The sequence below is a fragment of the Symphalangus syndactylus genome, chromosome 5, assembly GCF_028878055.3.
Source record: "Symphalangus syndactylus isolate Jambi chromosome 5, NHGRI_mSymSyn1-v2.1_pri, whole genome shotgun sequence".
NCBI lineage: Eukaryota > Metazoa > Chordata > Mammalia > Primates > Hylobatidae > Symphalangus > Symphalangus syndactylus.
This window is the reverse complement of record NC_072427.2, coordinates 33,626,748-33,652,652: the sequence shown is the minus strand read 5'-3', so window position 1 is coordinate 33,652,652 and position 25,905 is coordinate 33,626,748. Positions and strand designations below refer to the sequence as shown.

The following is a 25,905-nucleotide window of genomic DNA, read 5'->3' as shown; positions in this document are numbered from 1 at the left end:
AGTAAAACTACTACTACACTCTTCCATCAAAAGTCAAGTGACAGAAGATAAAGTGGCTATTTTTGTTAAAAAGCTAGGCCGGGCGTGGTGGCTTACACCTGTAATCCCAGCACTTTGGGAGGCCGAGGCGGACAGATAACTTGTGGTCAGGAGTTCAAGACCAGCCTGGCCAACATGGCGAAACCCCGTCTCTACTAAAAATACAAAAATTAGCTGGGCGTGCTAGTGGGCATCTGTAATCCCAGCTACTCAGGAGGCTGAGGCAGGAGAATCGCTTAAACCCAGGAGGCAGAGGTTGCGTTGAGTGGAGATGGCGCCACCGCACTCCAGCGTGGGCGACAGAGCGAAACTCCATCTCAAAAAAAAAAAAAGAAAAAAAGCTCATGTGTGCACAATGTAATCCTCCTTTATGGCAGATGGAAAAAGAAGCAATTATGATAGGTTTGGTAGGCTCTCACAGTGCTGGTCTATTTTTAAAATTTGAATTAGTTGCCAACATTTAATATAATTAAAATGAATTTTTTTTTTTTTAAGACAGGGTCTCATTCATTCACCTAGGCTGGAATGCAGTGGTGCCATCTTAGCTCACTGCAGCCTCGAACTCCTGGGCTCAAGTGATCCTCCTGCCTCAGCCTCCCAAGTAGCTGGGACTAAAGATGTATGCCACCACACCCAGATAATTTTTGTATAGTTTTTGCAGAGACAGGGTTTCACCATGTTGCCCAGGCTGGTCTCAAACTTGTGAGCTCAAGTCATCCTCCCGCCTTGGCCTCCTAAAGTGCCGGGATTACAGGCACCAGCCCACATGCCCAGCTGTAAATTATTTTATTAAATCATGGGAGTCTCATCCATTTAAGGTTACCTACCTGGGCTCCTGTAGTATTTGAGCTGATGATCCCTACTTGATGGGAAGAAAAGTCATGCATAATCCCTTCCGGAAGAAAGTGGAAGGTTTTGGAAGAATATGTTGGCCTTGATATCCCTTAGATTGTTTTCATTGACATCAGTACTCTTATCAGATATAGAAACCATTATTAACCAATGGAAAACTAAGCGATTTACTTTCAGGAATAATTTTAGAAGACACAGGCTCACTGGTGTAAATACATCTGGTCAGGTGTGACCATTGACTCTGAAGGTTTATAGAATGTTTGAGGTCACAGACATAAGACTTAAATGGGACAGGCTCTTCCACATTGTTGCCAAATGTTACATTTTAAAAGCAAAATCCAATACAATTTTAAAAAGTTGACTTTCATTTTTTTTTTTTTTTTTGAGATGGAGTCTCGCTCTGTCGCCCAGGCTGGAGTGCAGTGGCGCAATCTTGGCTCACTGAAAGCTCCGCCTCCCGGGTTCACGCCATTCTCCCACCTCAGCCTCCTGAGTAGATGGGACTACATGTGCCCACCACCACGCCTGGCTAATTATTGTATTTTTAGTAGAGATGGGGTTTCACCGTGTTAACCAGGATGGTCTTGATCTCCTGACCTCGTGATCCGCCCGCCTCGGCCTCCCAAAGTGCTGGGATTGCAGGTGTGAGCCACTGCTCCCAGCCAAAAAGTTGACTTTCTAAAGCATTAGGTTGTGTTAAAATTCAGCAGAGGGTTGAACTCACTTTAGAAGAGATATATGTAGCATTGAAGAAAATACATTTTGATTAGTAATGATTATCTAACACAGATCTGTTAGTATTAAAATACTTATAAATTGTAAAGGCCCAACTGTTCTGCAAGACTGGGTACATATGCCTCTTCTCTCCTGAATATATAGTAGGGAGCAGGGAGGAATTGAGAGATCTGGTTGTCCAAACCTGCAAGAAGGATTATTCATGGATGCATTTGGAGTGTATGCTTCTTGAGAGCCACCACTTGTCCAGAAATATCTGTGTAACACAACTGCTAAATTATGAGTTCTGCTGCCAGGCAAACCTCTTTTTCAGCTAGATTTGCTTTTCCTGCTCTTTTGAACAGGTGTATAGGTGGAAGTGCCATATGTACGGAATTTGTCAATGACGTGACACCTGCAAAGTTTATACAAAAATGTGGAAAGAAAATTCTACAACTCAAGCTGATGTCACTGCTTAGAGCCCAGACCACCAGAACACATCGACCAGGCCAAGCAAAAGCACTATCAGCATGGAGGCCTCCTTTGTGCGGCTGCCCAAACACTGACAAGATGTAGTGGACTCCATACAGCAGGAGTGCCCTAGCATTGTGGACTTTGTTCCTGAACAAGACTCCAAATTGCACCACGTTCTTCTGAGCTCTGGGGCCTGCGGACATGCTCTTCCTCTGCCCAACATGCTTGCTCCCTCTCTCCTCTTTTCTCTGACTACTTCCTATTCATCCTTGAGGTCTCAGCTTAAATATTACTCCTCTGGGAACCCACTTTGACCTCCCAGACTGGGTTAGGTGCCCCTTGTTTGTGTCCCCACGATTCCCCTGGACTTCCCCTTGAAAGCAGTGATCACACTGAATTGTGTTCCCTTGTTTACTTGTCCATATCCTCTCATAGCATCTGTGCTTCATGAGGCCAGGTACTAGGCCTGCTTTGCTCACATCTGTATTCCTGCTGTGGAGTAAGTTGCTCAGAAGATGTTGGTTGTGTGGTTGAACCTGTCTGCTTCACAGCTCACTCACATACTCTTAGTTGGCTTCTCAACTGTGGGACTGGCTCATGGTTGTGGGCAGGGCTTAGTAGATGGCCAACAATGGCCTCGATGCATAAAAGAGTTTCCCAAGAGGCAGAAATTCTTGGGTCACATGAACCTGAAGTTTTGCATGCAGCCCGGAACATCTCAAAAACCTGACTGGAAAGAATAAAAAGGGAAAGCAGAATGTGTGTGTGGATGGAGGAGGAAACTTGGAAATATCTCTCCAAGACAAGGTGGAGGTGATAACATCTTGACCAGAAATTAAGAATCAGAGACCAGAGGTCAGAGAATCTAAAAGGATAATGGAAGTATTTCTTGGAGCAACGAACTTCACAACGGAACCACAAAGTCACCAGAACTCTGTGTGTGGGTTCTCAGACTGAGCATGAAGTCTGAGAGGGGTACAGAATTAGTAGGACTCAATACATGTTTATATCAATTGGGTCCCATTCTGTTCCTGAACTCGGGCAGCTTCTTTCAGCTAGCAAAGCCATGGCTGATCTTGGGTAAGACAGGAAAAGAGTCTTACCCAAGATAAAGAGTCAGCAGACATCAGGGAGGGCTATAGGCTGATACACTGGAAGGATCTAAGATCCAAGGGTGAGAAAAACACCAAGAACTGACACCAGAAGCCAGCCTTGCCTTTACAGCATGGAAGCTGGCCAGAACCCAGCTGGCTGGAAGAAAGCACAGGCTCTCTACCCGTCCTATGTGGTTTTTGTTTTTGTTTTTGTTTTGATACAGAGTCATGCTCTGTTGCCCAGGCTGGAGTGCAGTGGCATGATCTCGGCTCACTACAACCTCCACCTCCCAGGTTTAAGCAATTCTCCTGCCTCAGCCTCCCTGTCTTAGCCTCCCGAGTAGCTGGGATTACAGGCAACCACTACCACACCCGGCTAATTTTCCTATTTGTAGCAGAGACGAGGTTTCACCATTTGCCCAGGCTGGTCTCGAAATCTTGGCCTCAAATGATCCACCCACCTCAGCCTCCCGAAGTGCTGGGATTACAGGTATGAGCCACCGCGCCCCGCCCACTTCCTGTTCTTAAGGAGCTCTGGTTTTTCTCTACCAGGAAACAGTGTAGCTATCAGAGCTTTCCATGGTCCTCAGCATAGAAGATTTACTATGGCTCATAAAGTCTGTTGTACCAGCCTTATCTTTTACCATGAGCAACCAGGCAATTACAATGAAGGAATGGCCTCAATCCAAAACAGACTGTGTTCTCTGATATCAGAAGGATATAGAGAAGGGGAATAACTCCCACCTGATTCTTAAAAACAATAGCCTAAAACCTAAAGTATAATAATTTAAAAAAATTAAATAAATAAATAAATAAATAAAATAATTTTTAAAAAGAAAAAAAAAAAGCAATAGCAACAACAACGAAACCCTGAAAGTTCCATGTGGCAAAACAGGAATGATCTCTCTCCAAGGGTAAGTGACAAGAACCCCCTTTCTCTATCATTGGCATCTGTTTAGGCCCTTCTTGCCTCTTCTGGGTCTGGGCTCCCCAGAACCCCAGCCCTGCTCAATCTGAGCAGGGAAGGCTGAGCTATTTATGGGGCTCAGCAACTCAGAGCCCCACCTGTCCCCTTGACCCAGGGAGGCTCTCATACTAAGTCATGGGTAGGACTGACTCCAGGTGTGGGCCCACCCTCCCTTACACGGGTCACAGCCTGAGGTTGGTCAGACAGGGAAGTTACCTCCTCGGCCCTCACTGGCAGCTGGCTTCACTTGGATCGGACGATTCATCTGAAAGACATCGGACCAACACACCCATTCAGCATGACTGCCTGGTCCTGGATCCCCCAGCTTCTCGACCCGTGGACGCCTCAGGATCTGAGCCCCAGCTCCTTTGAACTCCGCACTCCACCACTTCCAAACTAGGATTACAGATTTTCTCCAAGATTCCTTCCTTAAACCCAGGAATTTAGAAGGTGCTGAAACTGGCAGGGATGGGTGACAGGAACTTAGTGGCAAGCACAAGGTGGAATGAAGCAGCTAAAGAGACTTTTCTGCCTGGGGCTCTGGGCAGGGGCGATGTGAGGCCTGTCCCTTTGGCTTCTGGACTTACTTAAAGGCTTTGCATAAGAGGATTGGGAAGGAGGGTAGAATTGATACTGCAGATTTGTGTTTTATGTCTAAAATGGAGAATATCATGCTATGTGTCATTTAGATGAAAGAGTCTGGGAATCAGACTCAGTGCTATCTGCCCTCAACTCTTGTCATTTAATGGTTGTATGACTTTAAGTAAGCCACCCTTTCTCAGATTCAATTTTTCTTTCTCTCCTGTGTAGCTGAAATTACAGGCATGTGCCACCAGGCCCGGCTGATTTTTGTATTTTTAGTAGAGACAGGGTTTCTCCATGTTGGCTAAGTTGGTCTCGAACTCCTGACCTCAAGTGATTCGCCTGCCTCAGCCTCCCAAAGTGCTGGGATTACAGGCGTGAGCCACTGCGCCCAGCCAGATTCAATTTTTCAAATGAGGAAAACATTTCCCAAGCTGCTGTATCACTAGAGTCTCCACACTCACCTGCTCCATCCCCTCCCTAGGGTCCCCTTCCCTGAGGATGCTGGAGTTTTCCAAGGTGCCATTCTCAGCCCTTTTTGTCTGGCTCTTCCTACTTTTCTTGGATAGTCTCATCCACACTCACAGCCTCAGCTCCTCTCCACACAGGGATGACTTAGAGCTCTGTGTCTCCAGCCTGCATTCTCCTCTGAGCTTCAGAGCCATGTTACCAGCTGCCTGCTGGATATCCCCACTAGAAAGTCCCACGGGCGCCTTCACTCAACACACTCAAACAAGAGCTCATTTTTTTTTTTTGCCCCAACCTGATCCTCCCAGTCGCCCAAGCTATAAGCCTGGAAAGCAGCTTGACTTCTCCTTCCATCCCTTCCCCGCTCCCACCAACTTCATCTTTTAATTCAGGGGTTCCTGATGAGGTGTAGGTAAAAATCACCCAGGAACCGGACGAGGCTCTTAAGTTGGGGTATTGTATAATTTGAAAACGCTCCTAGGTGATTTCAATATATCCCCCCCACATTCCCATCCCCCAACCACCCTGAGTGAATTCATGATTGAATCCCCATCTCACCTTCCTCTCAGGGGTGTTGTGGGGATCACATGAGGTAATGGGGATGCAAAAGGTCTTTGTAAACTGCCAAGAGCTGGGTGCGTGGGAGGTGAGGAATTATTGTTGGGGGGCAGGGAGCTGAGTGCCAGGTGGAAAAAACAGCGGCCTTCCCGTTCATGGAGGAAGGGGTACTGATGCCCATCTGGCCTGAGAAGGTGATGATCTGACCCCCTCCCCTCAGGAAATGCTCTGCTTCTGCACCAATCAGGGACCACTCCATCCCTTACCAATATGCTCGTTGCCGAGACAACAGGCAGCTTCCTGTTACCATAGCCACAAGTGCTACCCAGTAACCATGGTAACGCCCTGGCAGTCACAGTTGAGCAATTTTCTTTGGATCAAATTTGGGGGTGGGAGGGGCAGGGAGGGCTTACTAAAAAAAAAAAAAAAAAAAAAAAAAAGGAAAGGAGAACAGGCCAAGCCTGAACCAGTGCAACTCCCTCCTCCCACCCAGGGCTCTGACACACCCACCCGCTGGTGGTGGAGCACCTGCAGTGTACCAGGCTGTGGGTGGGGGCCGAGACACCGACAGGACTCAGGTTGCATTCTAGAGGGGATGACAGATCAATCCAAGCAGAGCAGGGCGAGCTTGACAGGTCTGGACTGGCCTGGACCAGGGACCAGGAGGACGGGACCCGTCCCTGGGCATGGCCACCTGTGATTGTGGAGGAGAGACCAAGAGACAGAGCCATGGAGAGCAGAGACACAGGGAGAGATGAAGAAACACTGGCAGACAGAAATGATGTGAGAGAAAGACAGTCCTAGAAAGGGACAAGGAAAGAGAGTTACTGGTGGAGAGGGGAAGGAAATGAGAAGATGAAGGGTCAGGAAGCAGGTGCAGGAGAGGCAGGGAGGAGCCTGGTAGGGAAGAAGGCCAGAAGAGTAGAAGCCTGGGGTGGGGGGCAGTGAGGGTGAGCAAGACCATCATTATTTTATTAGTGCTTAAATAGATCCTGAGAATTTCTCTCTGGAGCCTAGAGTGACGAGCACACGTGACAGCAGCAGTTTCCATGGCAGCTGCCTCCCTGGCTGGGTTTCCTGGGAGATGGTGCTCTGGGGGACACCCCCTTCTCTCCTCCCACCCACTTCACCACCCTTCAACAGAGAGTGGGCATCGGGTGGTACACACGTGTTCCCCCCGGACCTGACCTAGGCCTTCCACCACCCAGGCATGCTGCCAGCATTTCCTGAGCCCTATGATGAGCCCCAGGCAGCCTTTCATGGGAGACAGTGATGATCTGTTTGGGGATCCTCTCTTCATAGGCTCACAGAGGGGAAGATAATGTCACCATTTCCTGAGAGCCCACTCTGTGCCAAGCCCTTCCTGGGACACTTTACATACATTGTCTCTAAATCCTTCCAACCACTCTGCAAGGGAATACAAGTGTGCCCATATCATAGATGAGAAAGCTGAGGCTGAGGGAGGTGAAGTCACTTGTCTAAGATCCCATGGTGGGTAAGTGGTTGAGCTGGGATTTATCCCCAGGTCTGTCTGAGGCTGAAGCCCATGATTTTTGCACTGGAGTGCTGCTCAACTCCATTCTTAAGGAGTGAGGCACAGAGGGACCAGGGCCTCGGTGGAGTGCAAGGTCAAGAGCTGTAGAAGAGGCAGACTCCAGCTGAAGAGGTTGACTCAGGAAAGCTGCATAGAAGAGGCAGTGTTTGACCTGAGCCTTGAAGTACTGGGGTCATTGGCCATGTAGAGATAATAGGAGAGGTAGGAGTGGTGGCTGAGCATGCTGAATGGCTAGGGTACCGACAGAGAGCTGCAAGCCTGAAGGAGCAAAGTTTCTGGTGAGCACTTGGCATGGGAGTAGCCAGGGTTGAGCAAATTGCTTCCTAGCAGATAGATGTGGATTTCAATCCTGGCTAGACACTTGCTTCTCTAAGGTCTCTGAGCCTCAATATCCACACTAGTGAAGGGGGAATCATGATCTTACCTTGCAGCCTTGTGATGAAAATGATAATTGCTAGATCTTAGTAGATACCTCAGATATAAAAAGTTATTGTTTTTTTTGTTTGTTTTTTGAGACAGAGTTTCGCTCTTGTTGCCCAGGCTGGAGTGCAATGGCATAATCTCGCCTCACCGAAACCTCTGCCTCCCAATTCAAGCAAGTCTCCTGCCTCAGCCTCCCAAGTAGCTGGGATTACAGGCATGCGCCACCATGCCTGGCTAATTTTGTATTTTTAGTAACGATGGGGTTTCTTCATGTTGGTCAGGTTGGTCTTGAACTCCCGACCTCAGGTGATCCACCCACCTCGGCCTCCCAAAGTGCTGGGATTACAGGCGTGAGCCACCGCGCCTGGCCGGTTTTTGTTGTTGTTGTTGTTATCGTTGTCAAAGATATGAAACTGAGAGGTAGGCAACGGCCAGATTAGGGAAGGCTGTGAAAACCGCATCAAGGAATTTTGACTTGGACTTTGTTATATTTCAAAGGCAATGAGGATCCAGGGAAGGGAAGGATTTTTAAATTTTTTTTTTAATTTTTATTTATTTATTTATTTTGAAGACTGAGCCTTACTCTATCACCCAGGTTGGAGTGCAGTGGCGTGATCTCAGCGCACTGCAATCTCCGCCCCCCAGGTTCAAGCAATTCTCCTGCCTCTGCCTCCTGAGTAGCTGGGATTACAGACACCTGCCACCACGCCCAGCTAATTTTTGTATTTTTAGTAGAGACAGGGTTTCACCATGTTGGCCAGACTGGTCTCAAACTCCTGACCTGTGGTCTTACTCTGCTGCCCAGGCTGGAGTACAGTGGCGCCATCATAGCTTACTGCAAACTCCAAATCTTGGGCTAAGCTATTATTCTACTTTAGCCTCCCAAATAGCTAGGAATACAGGTACATGCCACCATGCCCAGCTAATTTTTAAGTTTTTTGTAGAGACTGGGTCTCACTATATTGCCCAGGATGGTCTCGAACTCCTGGGCTCAAGCGATCCTTGGACTTCATCCTTTCAAAGTGCTGGGATTACAGGTGTGAGCAGCTATGCCCAGCCAGGAAAGGGTTTTAAGTAGAGGAATCTTCTAGTCAGTTTTGTCTTATGAAGGATCCCATAAGCTGTCACTATGTGGAGAAAGGACTGGAAAAGGAGTGATTAGAGGCAAGAAGATCAGTGGCACAGGTGAGAGGTGAGTGTGACCTGGGTAGAAGGAAATGAACAGATTTAACAGATGTGTAGGAAGAATTAACTGGACTATAGTTCTATTGGATATGTGGACCTGGGAAGAAGAGGGCATATTGGCTGAGTCTCAGGTTCATAGCTTGGGAGTTGGGGAAGGTGGGAGTTTGGGAGTACAAGGAAGTCCCCAGGGGAGGAACCCAAGAGAATAAGAACAGAGTTGGGGAGAGCAGGGCTCTGAGCCTTCAGTCTCCACAGAGCAGTGGTGGAGGACACCTGGGATTTAGGTATGTTATGTGTGGCTGGAGGAGAAAGAGAGCTGCCCCCATGAGCTTCCTGGGCAACCTATTATATATATCTTGTTCCTGCCATGGGCAGAGGAGGGACATGGCAGTGGGATGAGGTAATCAGGAGTCTCCCTTGAGGAAAAGAGGACATTGCCTCCCGGGCCAAAAACTTGTCCTGGGACTTCAGGTGAGCTATTGCCCTGGCTGAGCACCTGTTCCCTTAATAATTTCCCAGGTGGAGTCCAGGCCCATGTCTGCTTCAGAGCCCAGCCCTGGAGGGAATTCAAGGGATAGAATGTCAGAGAGAACAATCTATTCCAGGCAACGGAGTGGGGAAGGTCAGAGGCCGCACAGACATGCACAGGGCCCTGGACCTTCTGCCCCAGTGAGCATATGGGAGAGCAAGACCCTACCTAACTCTCTGCCCTGACTTGTCTAAAATTCCTCCCTTTGGGCTCAGCATTGCCCTTTTCAGATTCTTCTGCCCTGATGCCAACTATTCTTTTCACTTAGCACTCATACCCTCAGCACACCCCATTCCATGGGAAGAGTTTATCAGAACCTTCTCGAGGAAGGGAACACTGGTAGGTCTGGGAAAGGTGTCAGGAGGTGCAGGGCAGAGTGGGACAGAAAAAAAACAAATTTCATAATTTTTAGTACTTTGTTTTACCTCACCCCTCTCCTCTAATTCAACCCACTGTCAAGTCCCATTGGTTCTAGAATCTATGTGGATATCCTAAACAGCTCTGAAGTCTAACCTCTTCTCTCCTTTCCTGGCCTATCTCCAGCTCTAGGCCAGCATCATCATTCATCTGCACTCAAGCAACACTGCACTAAAGGGTCATCCAGCCTCCAGTGTTGCTTCCTTTCCAACCCAACCTTCTTGACACCATAGCCAGAGTAATCTCTCTTTTTTTTTTTTGAGACAGCCTCAACCTCCAGGGCTCAAGCAACCCTCCCACCTCAGCCTCCCAAGTGGCTGGGACTACAGGTGCACACCACCACACCCGGCTGATTTTTAAAAAACTTTTGTAGAGACGGGGTCTCACTGTGTTGTCCAGGCTGGTCTCAAACTTCTGGGCTCAGTGATCCTCCAGCCTCAGCCTCCCAAAGTGCTGGGATTACAGGCATGAGCCACTATGCCTGGCCCAGAGTAATCTTTTGAAACTAGTTTCTTACTCTTCTCTGCTTAAAATCCACCTCTGTTCCCCCATTGCAAGCCTCCTGTTAAAGCCCAAGATTCTAAGACTGGCTGTCAAAACTTGTGAGTCTTGCTTCCACTGCTGCCCAACATGCACAATTCTCTAGAGGGAGCCTTAGCCATCTTTGCTAGACACCTTCCCTGCCATTGTTCACACTGTCCCCAGAATTTCTTGTCTTTTAGGTTTCTAGATCCTCAAATATGATAAAATATGATCATGATTCAGCTCAGATAATATCTCCTCTGCAAAGCATCTACTCCCTCCCCATTTCTTTTTATTCTTTTCTTTATTCCTTTATTTATTTATTTTTATTTTGTATTTTTGTATTTTTAGTAGAGATGGGGTTTCACCATGTTGGCCAGGCTGGTCTCAAACTCCTGACCTCAAGTGATCCACCCGCCTTGGCCTCGCAAAGTACTGGGATTACAGGTGTGAACCACTGCACCCGGCCTTTTCCTTTATGGTTTGACTCTGGGACTCCCTCACCAATTCTGGTCTCTCTTTTACTTGCCCAGATGTATGCCTGAGTGAGATGCAATGAGGCCTTTTTTTTTTTTTTTTTTTTTTTTGAGACGGAGTCTCGCTCTGTCACCCAGGCTAGAGTGCAGCGACACGATCTCGGCTCACTGCAAGCTCTGCCTCCCAGGTTCACGCCATTCTCCTGCCTCAGCCTCCTGAGTAGCTGGGACTAGAGGTGCCTGCCACCACGCCCTGCTAATTTTTTGTATTTTTAGTAGAGATGGGATTTCACCGTGTTAGCCAGGATGGTCTCAATCTCCTGACCTCGTGATCCGCCCGCTTCAGCCTCCCAAAGTGCTGGGATTACAGGCGTGAGCCACCGCGCCCGGCCAATGAGGCTCATTTTTAAGAAGCATCTTGAGGGAAAAGACTCAGAATCATTCATGAAGTGGTTGCTAGCACATACAGTGCCTTTCTGTAAATTATAAAAAGGCACTCCCCAACCCTGGGATGAATGAGAAAAAATGTGCCCTTTCTCTGGGCTGACAAAGCCTTGAAATAATGTGCATGACTTGGTCAATAGAGCATGGCTAGATTTTTGCCCCCATCTGCCCTCTCCACCCAAGCTGTTTTGTGCAGGGCACAACTTGCAAAAGCAAATGCACTCCCCTACTTAGTAACATCTGCCTCCTTCACAGTGTTTGAAGGGATGGCTTCCCAAAGGAAGGGAAGTCAGGAACAGGGAGATAAACAAATAGGGAGGCACCTTCTGCATCCCAGAAGTGGGGCTGAGGCTAGGCCTCACTCTCTTCAGGTGGATTCTAGAGCATAAAGTGAGGCTAAAAGAAGGAATTCTGGCTTCATCAGGAAGAGGCTGCAGGAGGTGGGAGCCAGGTGGGACAGACCAACCGAGGTTTGAAGGAGTTCTCGAATAGGGGCTTTCATAGGGGACAGAAATTGACAGGGGACAAATGGAAATGAGCCAAGCAAGAGAAGGTCTTAGTCCATCGGAATCCATGAAATTCTTGGCCAGGAGTAGTGGCTCACACCTGTAATCCTAGCACTTTGAGAGGCTGAGGCAGGCAGATCACTTGAAGTCAGAAGTTCAAAACCAGCCTGACCAACATGGTGAAACCCCATCTCTACTAAAAATACAAAAAAATTAGCTGGACGTGGTGGCGGGTGCCTGTAATCCCAGCTACTTGGGAGGCTGAGGCAGGAGAATCACTTGAACCCTGGAGGTGGAGGTTGCAGTGAGCTGAGATGGCACCACTGCACTCCAGCCTGGGTGACAGAATGAGGCTGTGTCTCAAAAAAACACAAAAAAACAAAAAAACAAACCATGAAATTCCCCCTGGGGTTTCAGACTTTTCTCTCTGGGGGCTGACCTAGCCTTTTCTGGTGCCATGGTGACAGTCCTGCCTGATGCCATTAGGAATTCAGATTAAAGTCTTGTCCCTGCTTCTCCAGCAGGTGGCAGCTGTGCTCAGGACCCAGTGGCAGCAGAGAGCTGGGCACTCCTGCCTCCATGCTGGTGGGCCTAAGACCAGGTGACTAAAGTTGCTGCTGTCCCTGGCAGGCCCAGAGGAAAGATTGATGGCACAGGCATTGCTGGGGCTGGACAACACAGCCATTGATTTTCATTTAGGAGAATAATTAAATATTAATTTTCACTTTGTTAAGCTGGAGAGGGTGAATAAAGCCAATCTTGACAGTATCAGAGGAAGCCAGGCCATGTTGGAGACCTGCAGATGAAACAGTGAGAGGCGGAAGATGTCCCCAGTCACCATTCTCTCCAGAACCTAAGACCCCTGTCTGCTACCTGGTTGTCTCAGGTCACAGTACAGTGGTTAAGTGAATGAGTTCTAGGGCCAGATTAGCTGGGCCCAAAGTCCAGATCTTCCCATTATTAACTATATGACTTTGGGCAAGTCACTTGATTCTTATGACTTAGTTTTCTCACCTGTAAAATGGGAATGCCAATAACAATATCTTATTTAGGCCTGGCGCGGTGGCTCATGCCTGTAATCCCAGCATTTTGGGAAGCCAAGGTGGGTGGATCACTTGAGGCCAGAAGTTCAAGACTAGCCTGGCCAACATGGTGAAACCTCATCTCTACTAAAATTACAAAAATTAGTTGGGCAGAGCCCTGTGTCTTGTGGAGAAGAGATTTTTTTCCTCCCAAAGTTTATCTTAATTTTTTGGGGGGGACCTCCCATTTCCTTTCAGGGTAAAGCCTGGCATTCAAAGCTTCATCTTCAACTGCTGCCCTCTGTAGATCTTCCCTCCAGCTTCCCTCCATGCTCACGTGGGCCTCCCCCACAGTGCCAGCCGCATTTCACACCCACCTGTTCCTTCTGTGTCTGCACCTTTACCATGCTGTTTCCCACATGGAATGTTACAGCTTGTCTCATTGACTCTCAGTTCTAGCAGCAGAAGTCATTTGCTCCTATGGTTAGATGAATGATGAGTTCTACTCCTACTCCTACTAATCCTGCTGTTACTATTACTGTTACTATCACTACTACCACTAGCTAACTCGTATCGAGTGCTTATTTTCTGCCAAGAACAGCATTGAGTACTTTAGTTCACTTAATGACTTAGCTCATTTAACCATGACAACAACTCTATTAGTTTAACTTTACAGATGAGGAAACTTAGGCTTAGCAGTAAAGACTTGCCCAAAGTCACAAAGCTAGTGAGTGGTGGGGCCTGGGTCCACACCCAGGTCTCTCTGACTCAGGAGCTTGCATACAGAGGATCAGTGATGGTGACAAATTGGTGTTACTTGGCACTTAGTCCCCAAAAGTGAGGCTCAAGGTGCTTCAGTTACTGTGATTGGTTCTAGGAGCTGTCACCCCATTAACAGCTTGATTAGCTCTTGGAGAAGCTTGCTCCATTGCTTGGCAGCTCCAATTCAGAGAAGTGACTTCTTTATATGAGCCGAAATCAGCATCTATTTCTTATTATATTAACTGACCCGAATCTTGCCTTCTGGGACCACTCATAGAAAACCAAACCCCTCTTCTAGAATCTGAAGGTAGTTACCCCAACCCCAACAGTAGTACTTATTGAGATCTTACTCTGTGCCAGGCACTTGCTAAGCCTCAAGTAATCCTCACTACAGCCAAGTAAGCTAGGTGTTAGTATAATTCACTCCTCCTATCTAAATAAACCGAAGCTCAGGAGTCCAAGTAACATACCCAGAGACACAGAACTGATAAATGGCAGAGCTGGGATTCAAATCCAGGTCTGTGAGACTCAAAACCTAGTGTTTTTTTTTTTTTTTTTGAGACTGAGTCTCACTTTGTTGCCCAAGCTGGAGTGCAGTGGCATGATCTCGGCTCACTGCAACTCTGCCTCCCAGGTTCAAGCGATTCTCTTGCCTCAGCCTCCCAAGTAGCTGGGACTACAGGCATCTGCCACCATGTCCAGCCAGTTTTTGTATTTTTAGTAGAGGCGGGGTTTCACCATTTTGGCCAGGCTGGTCTCGAACTTCTGACCTCAGGTGATCTGCCCGCCTTGTCCTCCCAAAGCGCTAGGATTACAGGCGTGAGCCACCACACTCGGCCTCAAAAACCAGTATTTTTAATTATTAGCTTATGATGCCTCCTTATTAAAGTCCCTCTAAGCCCTATCTCCTCCAGTTAAATTATCCCAACTCCTCCGAACTATTATTCCAAATATATCTTGTGTCTTTACTTCATCCTCATCTCTTTCTTGTAGGCAAACGACTCTCTTAAATTTGAGAGGCCTAGAACTGGACATAGCCCCAAGTTTGGCCTGTGAATGGCATTTAAACAGTGCTCTGTTCTAGACACACCACTTCTTGGACAAGAGAAAACAAGGCTGTATAGTATGACTTGCTCTTGGTAAACCCATGCTAATTACTAACGATCACCCCTTCATTCTGCCATATGGTCAGTAGGTCCCACCTTGCCTTTTGTTGAGTGATTATCCATTAGCCAAGACCAGACCAGGTACCATTGGTGCCTACAAGCCTAGCTGCCTGTAGAATCAGGTCTCCCCTAACTTTAGCCAAGTGTTTGTAGTGTGGAGGGAAGAGAATCTTAGTGAGTCAAGGCACCAAAAATAACCATTACAGGAAAAGGACTAGAGGGAAGTTCCAGCAAGGACCTTAGGACGAGAGAAAATGGGCTACCAGTCCAACAGAACCTCTACCCCATGTATCTGCATACGTGCTCACACCAGTGACAAGTGACACCCAAAGCCATAATTTTAGCCAAGGTGAATAAATTCTAGCTTATCCCTCAACACTGATGCCTCTCCTAAAAGATGGGTGGACGCCTGGCCCAAGGATCTTGAGCCCCTTTTTTGAGCCAGAAGATTGGATGTAACAAAGAATTTGTTGCTGTTCAGGGTATAGGAAGCCCTCTCCTAGAAAGATGACTCTGCTTCTAGTTCTCGGTCCCAACCCAGCCCCCACATGCTGCTTTGGCATGCACACAGGGCACTGTCCCCAGCCTGAGGTGATTCCCACCCCCCAACCTGGAGGACTTACCCCTGGCAGGGTCTTCTGCTCGTGCAGTGCACTCTGGGCCTTGAGAGCAGAGTCCCGGGCGCAGTAGGTGAGGAAGGCACAGCCTGAGGAGGAAGAGGCTGGCTCAGGGGGTTTCCTGAAACCCCCAACTATTCTTCTTCGAAATACCCCACTAAGTTGACAAACTTAAGGCCACTCTCCTTTAAACAAGGACTCTGCTTTCTGAGAGCCCTCTCTGCCTCCCATCTCTGGAGGGAGGGGCTTCATGTGCCTGGGGACCAGTGTCCCAGGCTCTGGCTCCCTTTCATTTGCTCCTGGCGTCCTGCCCAGAGAACATATGTACCCACACCCAGTCACATGTGCATACAATCCCACATCTCCCCTCCCCACTCCAGTCACAAGTCCTGTTGGGGTTAAACCTCCCCCTAAGCAGCTTTATCATCATCTTTAACCCAGACTTCCCCTTCCTTTTTGGATTCAGACTCATGGAGTCTCCCAGGATCAGCCTCAATTCCTTCCCAACTCAGTTTCAAATGGGAGGAGGCAAAAGAGTAAAAGAAGGCTTGGGAGCCAACCTCAGGAGCCCCCAGCTATTTTCCATATCTCCCTCCCCTAAGTTTGAAGCTGGGGAATGGATTGATTTGAGCCTTAGAAGATGGGATTGGTTTAAGGGCTTCCCATAGGTGGGAGTTTCCAGGGACCTCCTAATCCTGTTCAAGGATCTTGATCTGTCAACCCTTCTAGGGCTTTGAGTTAGGGCCTCTTAAAGAGTTATTGTGCCCCAAATCTGGCTCCTCTAAAAGGGCCAGCATATATGGGTCAGCGAAGAGGTCTAGATTGAGCCAAAGGGTCAAGTTTAGCCCTCTCTTTGTTCAGCCTCAGGACCGTAGCCTGCTAAGAAGCACTGAAGCAGCACTCTCCTCCTTTCCAACATCCATTGAGCGCTCATTCATTCAAAAAATATTTATTGAACAATTACTTATTATGGTGGGGCATTTTGATGAGCTTGGGGATAGAGTGGCAACAAGACAGACACATTCCCTGCCCTCATGGGGATTAGGCAAATCATGATGGGCCCCTAAATGAGTCCAAAGGGTTGAGTAATTTCTCAAAGAAGGCACTGAGTCCCCAAGAATAAGAACACTGAATCCTTAACAATCAGGTGATGAAAAGGACAGTGATTATTTCAGACAGAGGGAAAAGCATATATGAAGACTGAATCAAGAATTTGATGTGTTGGGGAAATGGATAGAAGGTTAGTGTGCCTGGAGGCTGGTGCATGGGGGCAGAGTGGCTAGTGAGGTATGCAGGAATCAAGTCATATGTAGCCTTGTGGGCCTCAGCTGGATTTTGAACTTTTTCCTAAGAGCAATAGAGAGCCACTTTAAAGGGTTTTAAGCAGATCTGTGAGATGATAAGATCTGTTTGCAAAAGGAGCCTTCTGAGTGTAGGAGGGAGAAGGACTGAAGGAGGAGAAAGTGGATATGGTGAGCCATTAGGAACTTGGGGCAGATTTCCACTTAGACCTCAGCAGATTAGAAAGGCAAATGGGAGCATTTTTTTTTCTGGCCATTTCTACAGGGCTGCCCCCTTAAGATGGGTTTATTGTCGGACATTCATTGAGTTAAAGGGAACTTAGAGAACTGAGCAAAACTCTTATCATATCAACAGGGAAACTGAAGCCCAGAGAGTGGGTCAGTGGCAGGGCAGGATTTGGAATGTCTTAACTCCCAAGCTGGGGTTGTTTTCAAAGCACTGTGGCTGCCTCCCTGGGTACCTAGCCATCAAAAGGAAAATGAGTCACTGTTGCTGGGGAGAGGATGAGGAAGATGTTGACTTGGAGACCCTCCACAATCATCTTGGAAGGCAACACTTGCCTTGGACAGTTGTGATTTAGTTTGGAAATAAATCACCAAACACCTGATTCCACTTACATCCCTGCTCTGTGTTTTGTCACACACCCTTATCACTTGACGTCCAAACCGGGCAGCGTTGCCTGTCTGAAAGGCTCAGGGGCCCAGTTGCTGCCTAAAGAAGCCCCGTGTGGACTAGCCAGGATAGAGGGTGGAAGAATGAAGGGAAGAAAAGACAGAGAAGCATGGTTTGAGAGATAGATGAATGAAAATAACAGGCAGAATTAGAGCTAAATGAAAAGAGAGAGGATGAGGGAACAGTTCAGAGACTCTGATAGTGAAAAGAGTGAGATTTAAGGGTATTCTATACACTTCCCTTATTGTACAGATGGCCTACAAAGATTAGGTTTGTACTTACATACTGAAATCAATGTCTAAAAATAAGAAAATGAGTTGCTATAGAGGGATGGACAGACGGGCAGGTAGTGAGAGTGCAATAGAAGGACTCTAGATGGTGTGGTATTGTCCTTTCATACACCCATTAACACAACCCCACCCCAAAGGGTGGAAGCTGTACTCCTAGCCAGATGGTCCTAGCCCTTCTATTGGCATTTTCTCGAAGTGCCTACATTAGTGTGCCAAGGAACCCTACAAGGCCTCCCAGTTGAAGAGGTGGCAGTCTGATTCCAGCTCTCAGTCCTTAGGAATGTACCTTTAGCTGTTACCCAAGGCCCACCACTCCTCTCTTAGGAAGATCATGGAGGATAGTTGGTGACTCTTTACCAGCAAAAACGTGAAACCACAGCATGGTGGTGGTGGTGGGGGGGAAGAGATAAGAGTGTTTCTTCTCAAATCATCTCCCCTTCTCCTGCCCATGTATGACATGTGACTCTGGCTCTCTTACTCCAGCCCTGCCTGGACAGACTTTTCTGCTTGTAAACAAGCCTCCTCTCTCTCTCTACAGGAAGAAAGGGGTGTGGCCGAAAGGACTGTGGTGCCTGTATCTCTCTAGAAAGGGCAGGGAGAAGATCTCCTTCTGTCTCTTCAGCCTGACTCACCCTGAGAATGGGTCTGGACTGGGACCAGCCTGTGAGGGAGGGAAAGAAAGAGGCCATAAAGAGGATTGGGGAGGAGCAAAGAAGAGGCACAGGAGTGAGGGGATTAGAGAAGGAAAGAAGTGTGGATTTAGCTGAGAGAAATCCAAGAAGAAAGGGACACAGGGTGGCAGGAGTTCCCAGCTGAGGTCAGGGTTCTGAACTGAAATCAGAAGAGGTAGAGTGCATTGGGATTCTGGCGAAGGGCAGGAGAGATTGGGGCTGTTGTTGAACATGGCGGGGGGGTATTTGGAACTGAGAGCCTCCTGGGAACTGAATTGGATTTTGTGTTAGACAGGTCTGGGTTCTGAAAAAGGGGAGGGTTTGGGTCTGCGGTGTTTCAGGTTGGCAGTCTGAGAGTCAAAAGAAGGCTCTTGAGGGGGATGGCTGGACTAGGAGCCCAGAAGGAGGGGTGCAAGTCCAAGATATGCATGTGAGTGGTTAGGCCTGAGTGAGGTGCTACCAGATGGAGGATACAGGAATGCTTGGGTTCAGGGTTTGGGAAATTGAGGGTATTCGAGATCTAGAAGGTGGAATAAGTTTTCAAATTCCAGAATTTTAGGTCTGATGGGAGAGGTGGTGGAAAGGTCCAGCTGAAAGGCAAGGACTGCTGGGATGTGAGAGGTGGAGGCCAGGAATTTGGAGGTTAGAGTGGAGAACGTGTTAGGGGACCACAGTGATAATCAGAGGGAGGACGTCAAAGAGAAAATTCTGTGATCTGGGAAGGGGGATGGGCTGAGGTGGGGCTGATATTGGACTGGTGTTGGACTGGCTCTCGGCAGGGTTAGGGCTAGGGCTGGGCTGGGGTCGGGCCACGCTCTAATCGGATTGGGGCTGGGCTGGGCTGGGCTGACCCCGCGCACCTTTGTGGAGGCCGGTGAGCCGGTCCTTCAGCACCGTCAGCTCGTAGATGCGGCCGAACTCCTCGAACAGCGGCTTGAGGTCCTGCTCGTCCAAGCCCCGCGGGATCTGCCCCACGAAGAGCTTGATGGCGTCGTGGTCCTTCATGGGTACGGCGGGACCGGGGTTTAGCCCGCTCATGCCGACGCCGCTGTCCGCGGTGCTGAAACCCAGGCGCGGGCCGGGGCCGGCGGGCTGCGCTGACCCTCCCGGCGCCGCGGCCATGTCCCCGCCCTGTCCGCCCTCCCGCCGGTCCCACCGGTCCCGCCTGTCCCGCCGTCCCCTCCCTGGACCGGTGGCGAGGGCCAGGGGGAGGGGGCGGGGCCCGGGCGGAGAGGGCGGGGGGCTGCCCAGGGGGCGGGGTCCGGGTGGAGGGGCGTAGAGGGGGTGGGGCGGGCAGGAAAGGGGCGGGGCCGGGGCGGGGCGGGCCCGGGCCGAGGTGGCGGCGGGACGCTGGGGTCTGGCTTGAGGTCCCCGTGCGGCTCTCTCTGGGCTCCCGCCCGAGCTCTCCCAGAGCCGAGCCCCGAGCCCCAGCCCCCGTGCTTGGTGACGTCAGGCAGCTGGCCGCCGAGTCTACGCAAATGATTTGCATAATGAGGAAGCAGCGGCCAATCAGAGTGGGAGTTGACTGGGCTCGCCGGGGGCGGGAGGGGCGGCTGGGCTCACGCGCTCCTGCTCGCCATGGCAACCGGACCCTCGAATGCCCTGTGTGTGTGTCGAGTGTGTGCGGGCGTGGCCGTGGATAGCGCGTGTGCGCCTTGGGCCGCGTGAGGGGAAGCAGCTTCGTCATGCGTGATGGTGTCTGCCGGAGTTGGAGCTAATCCTCACCGCACACACAGACACACACAGGCACACGCTGACACACACACCTCCAAACGCTGGAGCGTTTCCTGCGGGGGTGGATGGGGATTCCTCTTCTCCATTCCCACTATCGAGCCAGTCCCTCGGAGCCAATCCCACCCCGCCCCATCACACATCTCTGTCTTCGGTGTCTTGAACCACTTTCTTACCCCTGAGCCTCAGACACGTTCGTCTCCCTTGCAGCCTTAAAAAGAAAGAAAGAATAAAATAAAAAAACCCTTAAACACTCCTTGAACACGGATTCTTCCTTATGAGAGTGAGGGAACTTAGCCGTATTTACTCAGAACCCATTATGCACCAGGTGCCCGGTTCATCCCCGTTCTGTGAACTCAGAAGTGTTCTCTTTTTCCGGAAAAGGAAGCTGAGGTTCTGAGGGTCGAGGAGTTTAGGGCCAGGCCCACCCCAACATTTGTTGGGCCCAGCGCAAAAGAAGAAATGGAAATCGACATACTGTGTGTCTGAATATTTAAAAGATACAAATCAAATTACAATTTCTTAAATATGTTCCCCTCTTATTTTCACAAATACAGGTTCAGAATTACGAAAATGAAAGACATATGTACAGCTACGCTTTTTATATGACTGAAAGTTGGCAAAATATCAGAGCTGATGGAATTTTATTACTCTTGCACATGTCTAGGTATTGTCTTGATGGACCAGTGATGTTTGCACAAAGTAGTAATACAATGTTTGGACAAAGATACATACTTCATAAATTATATATTTATTGCATAATATATTTTTCATGCCTCTTTCAGTAAAATTGCTAATTATTTTAATAGAGATTTCCTTTTTTTTTTGATAGGTTATCATTCTGTCACCCAGGCTGGAGTGCAGTGGTGCGATCTAAGATCACTGCAGCCTCAACCTCCTGGGTTCAAGCGATCCTCCCATCTAAGCCTCTCGAGTAGCTGGGATGACAGGTGCACGCTACCATGCCCGAATAATTTTTTTTCTTTTTTTTCTTTCTTTTTTTTGTAGAGATGGGGGTTTCACCATTCTGCCCAGGCTTGTCTAGAACTCCTGAGCTCAAGTGATCCACCCACCTCGGTGCCTCAGAGTGCTGGGATTACAGGAGTGTGCCACTGCACCTGGCCTAATAGAGATTTTAACATAACTTGTGTCCATTGACTATTCTAAGAAACTGCTCGAGACCAGCAGTAGCAACTGGAATCATCAAAAAGTTCTTAAAACAATATTCAATTCAGAAGCAAATCATGATTTTTAAATTATTTATTTTTCTGGCTGAGCATGGTGACTCACACCTGTAATCCCAGCACTTTGGGAGGCCAAGGTGGGCAGATCACTTGAGGTCAGGAGTTTGAGACCAGCCTGGCCAACATGACAATATCCCGTCTCTACTAAAAATACAAAAATTAGCCAGGCATGGTGGCAGGCTCCTGCTACTCTGGAGGCTGAGGCAGGAGAGTCGCTTGAACCCAGGAGGTGGAGGTTGCAATGAGCCGAGATCGTGTCACTGCACTCCAGCCTGGGTGACAGAGTGAGACTCCATCTCAAAAAACATGCAGCAGCAAATTATGATTTTCAAAAATTATTTTTCTGGCGGGATGCAGTGGCTCACACCAATAATCCCAGCACTTAAGGAAGCCGAGGTGGGTGGATTGCTTGAGATCAGGAGTTTGAGACGAGCCTGGCCAACATGGCAAAACCCCATTTTTACTAAATGAATAAATAAATAAAATAAATTATTTTTCTCCTTTAATAGAAAGTTACTCCTTGTAATAAGTTGACCATGAAATAGGTTACTGGAACATTTCAATTTCATTCAGTCCTATGTAATTTTTTTTTTTTTTTTTTGAGACGGAGTCTTGCTCTGTCGCCCAGGTTGGAGTGCAGTGGCCTGATCTCAGCTCACTGCAAGCTTCGCCTCCCAGGTTCACGCCGTTCTCCTGCTTCAGCCTCCCGAGTAGCTGGGACTACAGGCACCCGCCACCAAGCCCAGCTAATTTTTTTGTATTTTTAGTAGAGATGGCGTTTCACCATGTTAGCCAGGATGGTCTCGATTTCCTGACCTCATGATCCACTTGCCTAGGCCTCCCAAAGTGCTGAGATTACAGGTGTGAGCCACTGTGCCCGGCCCAGTCCTATGTATTTTTTTAAATTTTCACCCCAAAAGTAGTAAAAACAATTTAAAAATCAGAACAAAGTTCTCTGCAGAAAAAGAAAAATACAGTAAAAAATTTCCTTGAGGCTTCCTCTTTGATCCATATATTATTTATAAATGTATTGTTCAGTCTCTAAGTGTTTCTACAAACACTTTGAGAGAGAGAATTTGCCTATTATTTTTGTTATTGATTTCTAGTTTGAGTCCATTGTGGTCAGAACACACTGTGTATAATTTCAATTTTTTTTTTTTTGAGATGGAGTCTCACTTTTGTCACCCAGGCTGGAGTGCAGTGGCACGATCTCAGCTCACTGCAACCTCTGCCTCCCGGGTTCAAGCAATTCTCCTGCCTCTGCCTCCTGAGTAGCTGGGATTGCAGGCACCTGCCACCATGCCCGGCTAATTTTTGTATTTTTAGTAGAGATGGGGTTTCACCATGTAGTCCAGTCTGGTCTCCAACTCCTGACCTCAGCTGATCCACCTGCCTCAGCTTCCCAAAGTGCTGGGATTACAGGTGTGAGCCACTGAGCCTGGCCTCAATTCTTTTGCATCTGAGGTTTGTTTTGCTACCCTCAGAATATGGTCTATCTTGGTAAATATTTTGTTGATGTTTGAAAAGAATGTGTATTCTGCTGTTGTTGAGTGGAGTGTTCTATAAATGCTGATTACATTGTTAGTTAATGGTGTTACTGAGTTCTTCTACATGCTTGCTGAAGTTTTGTTGTTGTTGTTGTTGTTGAGACTGAGTATCACTCTGTCGCCCAGGCTGGAGTGCAGTGGTGCAATCTCGGCTCACTGAACCTCCGCCTCCCAGGTTCAAGTGATTTTCTTGCCTCAGCCTCTTGAGTAGCTGGGACTATAGGCATGCACCCCCACACCCAGCTACTTTTTTTTTTTTGAGACGGAGTCTTGCTCTGTTGTCCAGCCTGCAGTGCAGTGGCACTATCTCGGCTCACTGCAACCTCCGCCTCCTGAGTTCAAGCAATTCTCCCACCTCAGCCTCCCAAGTAGCTGGGACTACAGGAGCCCACCACCACACTCAGCTATTTTTTTTGTATTTTTAGTAGAGATGGGGTCTCACCATGTTGGCCAGGCTGGTCTCAAACTCCTGACCTCAAGTGATCCGCTCCCCTTGGCCTCCCAAAGTGCTGGGATTAAAGGTGTGAGCCACTGCGCTCAGCCTTGTATTTTTAGTAGAGAAGCGGTTTCACCATGTTGGCCAGGCTGGTCTTGACCTCCTGACCTCAAGTGATCTGCCCACCTCAGCCTCCCAAAGTGCTGGGATTACAAGTGAGAGCCAGTGTGCCTGGCCCTATATGCTTGCTGATTTTGTCTAGTTGTTTTATCAATTGTTGAGAGAAAGGTGTTGAAGGCTTCGATTGTAATTGTGGATTTGTCTATTTCTCCTTTCAGTTCCATTAGTTTTTGCCTCACATATTCTGTAGCTCTGTCTTTTGGGGCATAAACATTAAAAACTGTGATGCCGGCCAGGCGTGGTGGCTCACGCTTGTAATCCCAGCACTTTGGGAGGCCGAGGCGGGCGGATCATGAGGTCAGGAGATCGAGACCACGGTGAAACCCCGTCTCTACTAAAAATACAAAAAAAAAAATTAGCCGGGCATGGTGGCTGGCGCCTGTAGTCCCAGCTACTTGGAGAGGCTGAGGCAGGAGAATGGCGTGAACCCAGGAGGCAGAGCTTGCAGTGAGCCGAGATTGCGCCACTGCACTCCAGCCTGGGTGACAGAGAGAGACTCCGTCTCAAAAAAAAAAACAAAACTGTGATGCCTTGGTGAATTGATACTTTTATTATCATGCAGTGTCACTCTGTTCTTGGTAAGCTTTTTGCGTGGAGAGCTACTTTGAATATTAATATAGCCATTTATGTTTTCTTTTGATTAATCTTTGCAAAATATACCTTTTTCTATCCTTTTACTTTCAAGCTACCTATATAGTTGTATTTAAGTGAGTTTATTTTAGACAGCATATAATTGGGTCATTTTTTTCAAGTCCACTCTACTAGTCTTTGTCTTAGTTGACATATTTAGACCATTTACATTTAATGTAATTATTGGTATTACAGGTGTGAGCCTGTAATTTACATTTACATTTAACTAACATTTACATTTAATGTAATTATTGGTATGTTAGGGCTTAAGTTTGTCACTTAATTTTTTGTTTTCTTTTTGTTGCCTCTGCTCTTCATTTCTGTTTGCTTTATCTTTCTTCTTGTTTTTAGAGATGGGGTCTTGCTATGTTGCCCAGAATGGTCTCAAACTTCTGGCCTCAACCAATCCTTCCACCTTAGCCTCCCAAGTAGCTATTATTACAGGCATGAGCCACTACACCTGGTTCATTGCTGTTTTGTTTTCCTGTGCTCTTGCGGATAAAGTGTTTCTTATTCTATACATACATAGCTTATCACAGTCTACTGGTATTGACATTTTGCCAGTTTGAGTGAAGTGTAGAAACCTTACCTACTATTAAGTCCCTTTATCCTCCTCCATTTATAATTATCTTAAGTACTTCCTCAATATATTTCAGAACCACTTTAAACAATGATATCCAATCACCATTTATAAAAAACTCCAGAAGCATTTAAGTCTATGGCATTTACCCACATTTTCCTTCTTTCAGTTGTTTTTTCTTCCTTTCTGATAGTCCAAGATTCCTTCTTTTATCATTTCCTTTACATTTTAAGAACTTCCTTTAGCCATTCGTTTAGGGTAGTTATGTTGGTGACAGATTCTCTAAGTGTTCCTTCATCTGAGAATGTCTTGATCTCCCCTCCATTTCTGAAGGATACTTTTGCTGGATATTGAATTTGGGTTTGACAGTTCTTTTCTTTCAGCTCTTGAAAAATATGCCACTTCTTTCTGGCCTTTGTAGTATCTGATGAGAGATCCTGTTTTTCTCTTATACATAAGAGATTGTCATCTCTTTCTGAATTCTATGTTTGTCTTTAACTTTCAGAAGTTTGATTATTATGTGTCCTGATATGGATTTCTTTGGCTTTATCCTGTTTGGGGCTCACTTTGTTTCTTTAATCTGGAGATTTATGTCTTTTGTTAAATTTGAACAGTTTCAGCCATTATTTCTTCAAGTACTTTTTAAGCCCGTCTCCTCTCTCCTCTCTCTCCATGATAGGAGTGTTAGATCTTTTGTTATAATCCTATAAGTCCCTGAGATTCTATTTTCTTTCTTTCTTTCTTTCTTTCCTTCTTTCTTTCTTTCTTTCTTTCTTTCTTTCTTTCTTTCTTTCTTTCTTTCTTTCTTTCTTTCTTTCTTCTTTTTTTCTTTCTTTCTTTTTTTCTTTCTTTCTTCTTTCTTTCTTTCCTTTTTTTTTTTTGCAGCTCTGAGGTAAATTTTTATTTCTTGGCTGATAGGACTTCCACCCCCATGCTCCTCCTGCAACCTTTTACTCTGCCCAAGCAGTGGCAGCCCAGTCCAAAAGGTGCCTGCCATGGCCAAAGGGGTTAGGGAGTCAGATTCTATCTATTTTCTTTTAAGTCTGTTTCTCTCTGTTGTTCAGATTGGGTAAGTTCTATTGTTCTATCTTCAAGTTCACTGATGCTTTCCTCTATCATCTCTATTCTGACACTGAATCCATTGAGTTTATCATTTCGGTTGTATTTTTTAATTCTAAAATTTCCTTGTGGGCTAGGTGTGGTGGCTCACACCTGTAATCCCAGCACTTTGGGAGGCTGAGGCAGGCAGA

General features: G+C 47.4%; 2 protein-coding genes across 10 annotated transcripts in view; both read right to left on the bottom strand.

The window, feature by feature from the left end:
• Positions 1 to 19,712, bottom strand: part of CELF6 (CUGBP Elav-like family member 6) — a 36,130-nt gene extending 16,418 nt beyond the window's left edge. For 3 of the 6 annotated variants that reach the window (XM_063638805.1, XM_063638806.1, XM_063638807.1), the window contains exons 1-3: positions 19,168 to 19,556; positions 15,379 to 15,461; positions 4,357 to 4,405 (exon numbers count right to left, since the gene is read on the bottom strand). In XM_063638805.1, the coding sequence (XP_063494875.1) occupies positions 4,357 to 4,405; positions 15,379 to 15,461; positions 19,168 to 19,429 (394 nt within the window). In that variant the 5' untranslated portion in view covers positions 19,430 to 19,556. Of the gene's footprint in view, positions 1 to 4,356; positions 4,406 to 5,748; positions 5,954 to 15,378; positions 15,462 to 19,167 lie in introns of those variants that run through there. The other 3 variants (XM_055277893.2, XM_055277894.2, XM_055277895.2) reach the window with 2 other exon arrangements.
• A 130-nt stretch (positions 19,713 to 19,842) lies between these two features.
• Positions 19,843 to 25,905, bottom strand: part of HEXA (hexosaminidase subunit alpha) — a 57,009-nt gene continuing 50,946 nt past the window's right edge. For 2 of the 4 annotated variants that reach the window (XM_063638795.1, XM_055277903.2), the window contains exons 14-15: positions 20,215 to 20,249; positions 19,843 to 20,121 (exon numbers count right to left, since the gene is read on the bottom strand). In XM_063638795.1, the coding sequence (XP_063494865.1) occupies positions 19,991 to 20,121; positions 20,215 to 20,249 (166 nt within the window). In that variant the 3' untranslated portion in view covers positions 19,843 to 19,990. Of the gene's footprint in view, positions 20,250 to 25,905 lie in introns of all 4 variants that reach the window. The other 2 variants (XM_063638794.1, XM_063638796.1) reach the window with 2 other exon arrangements.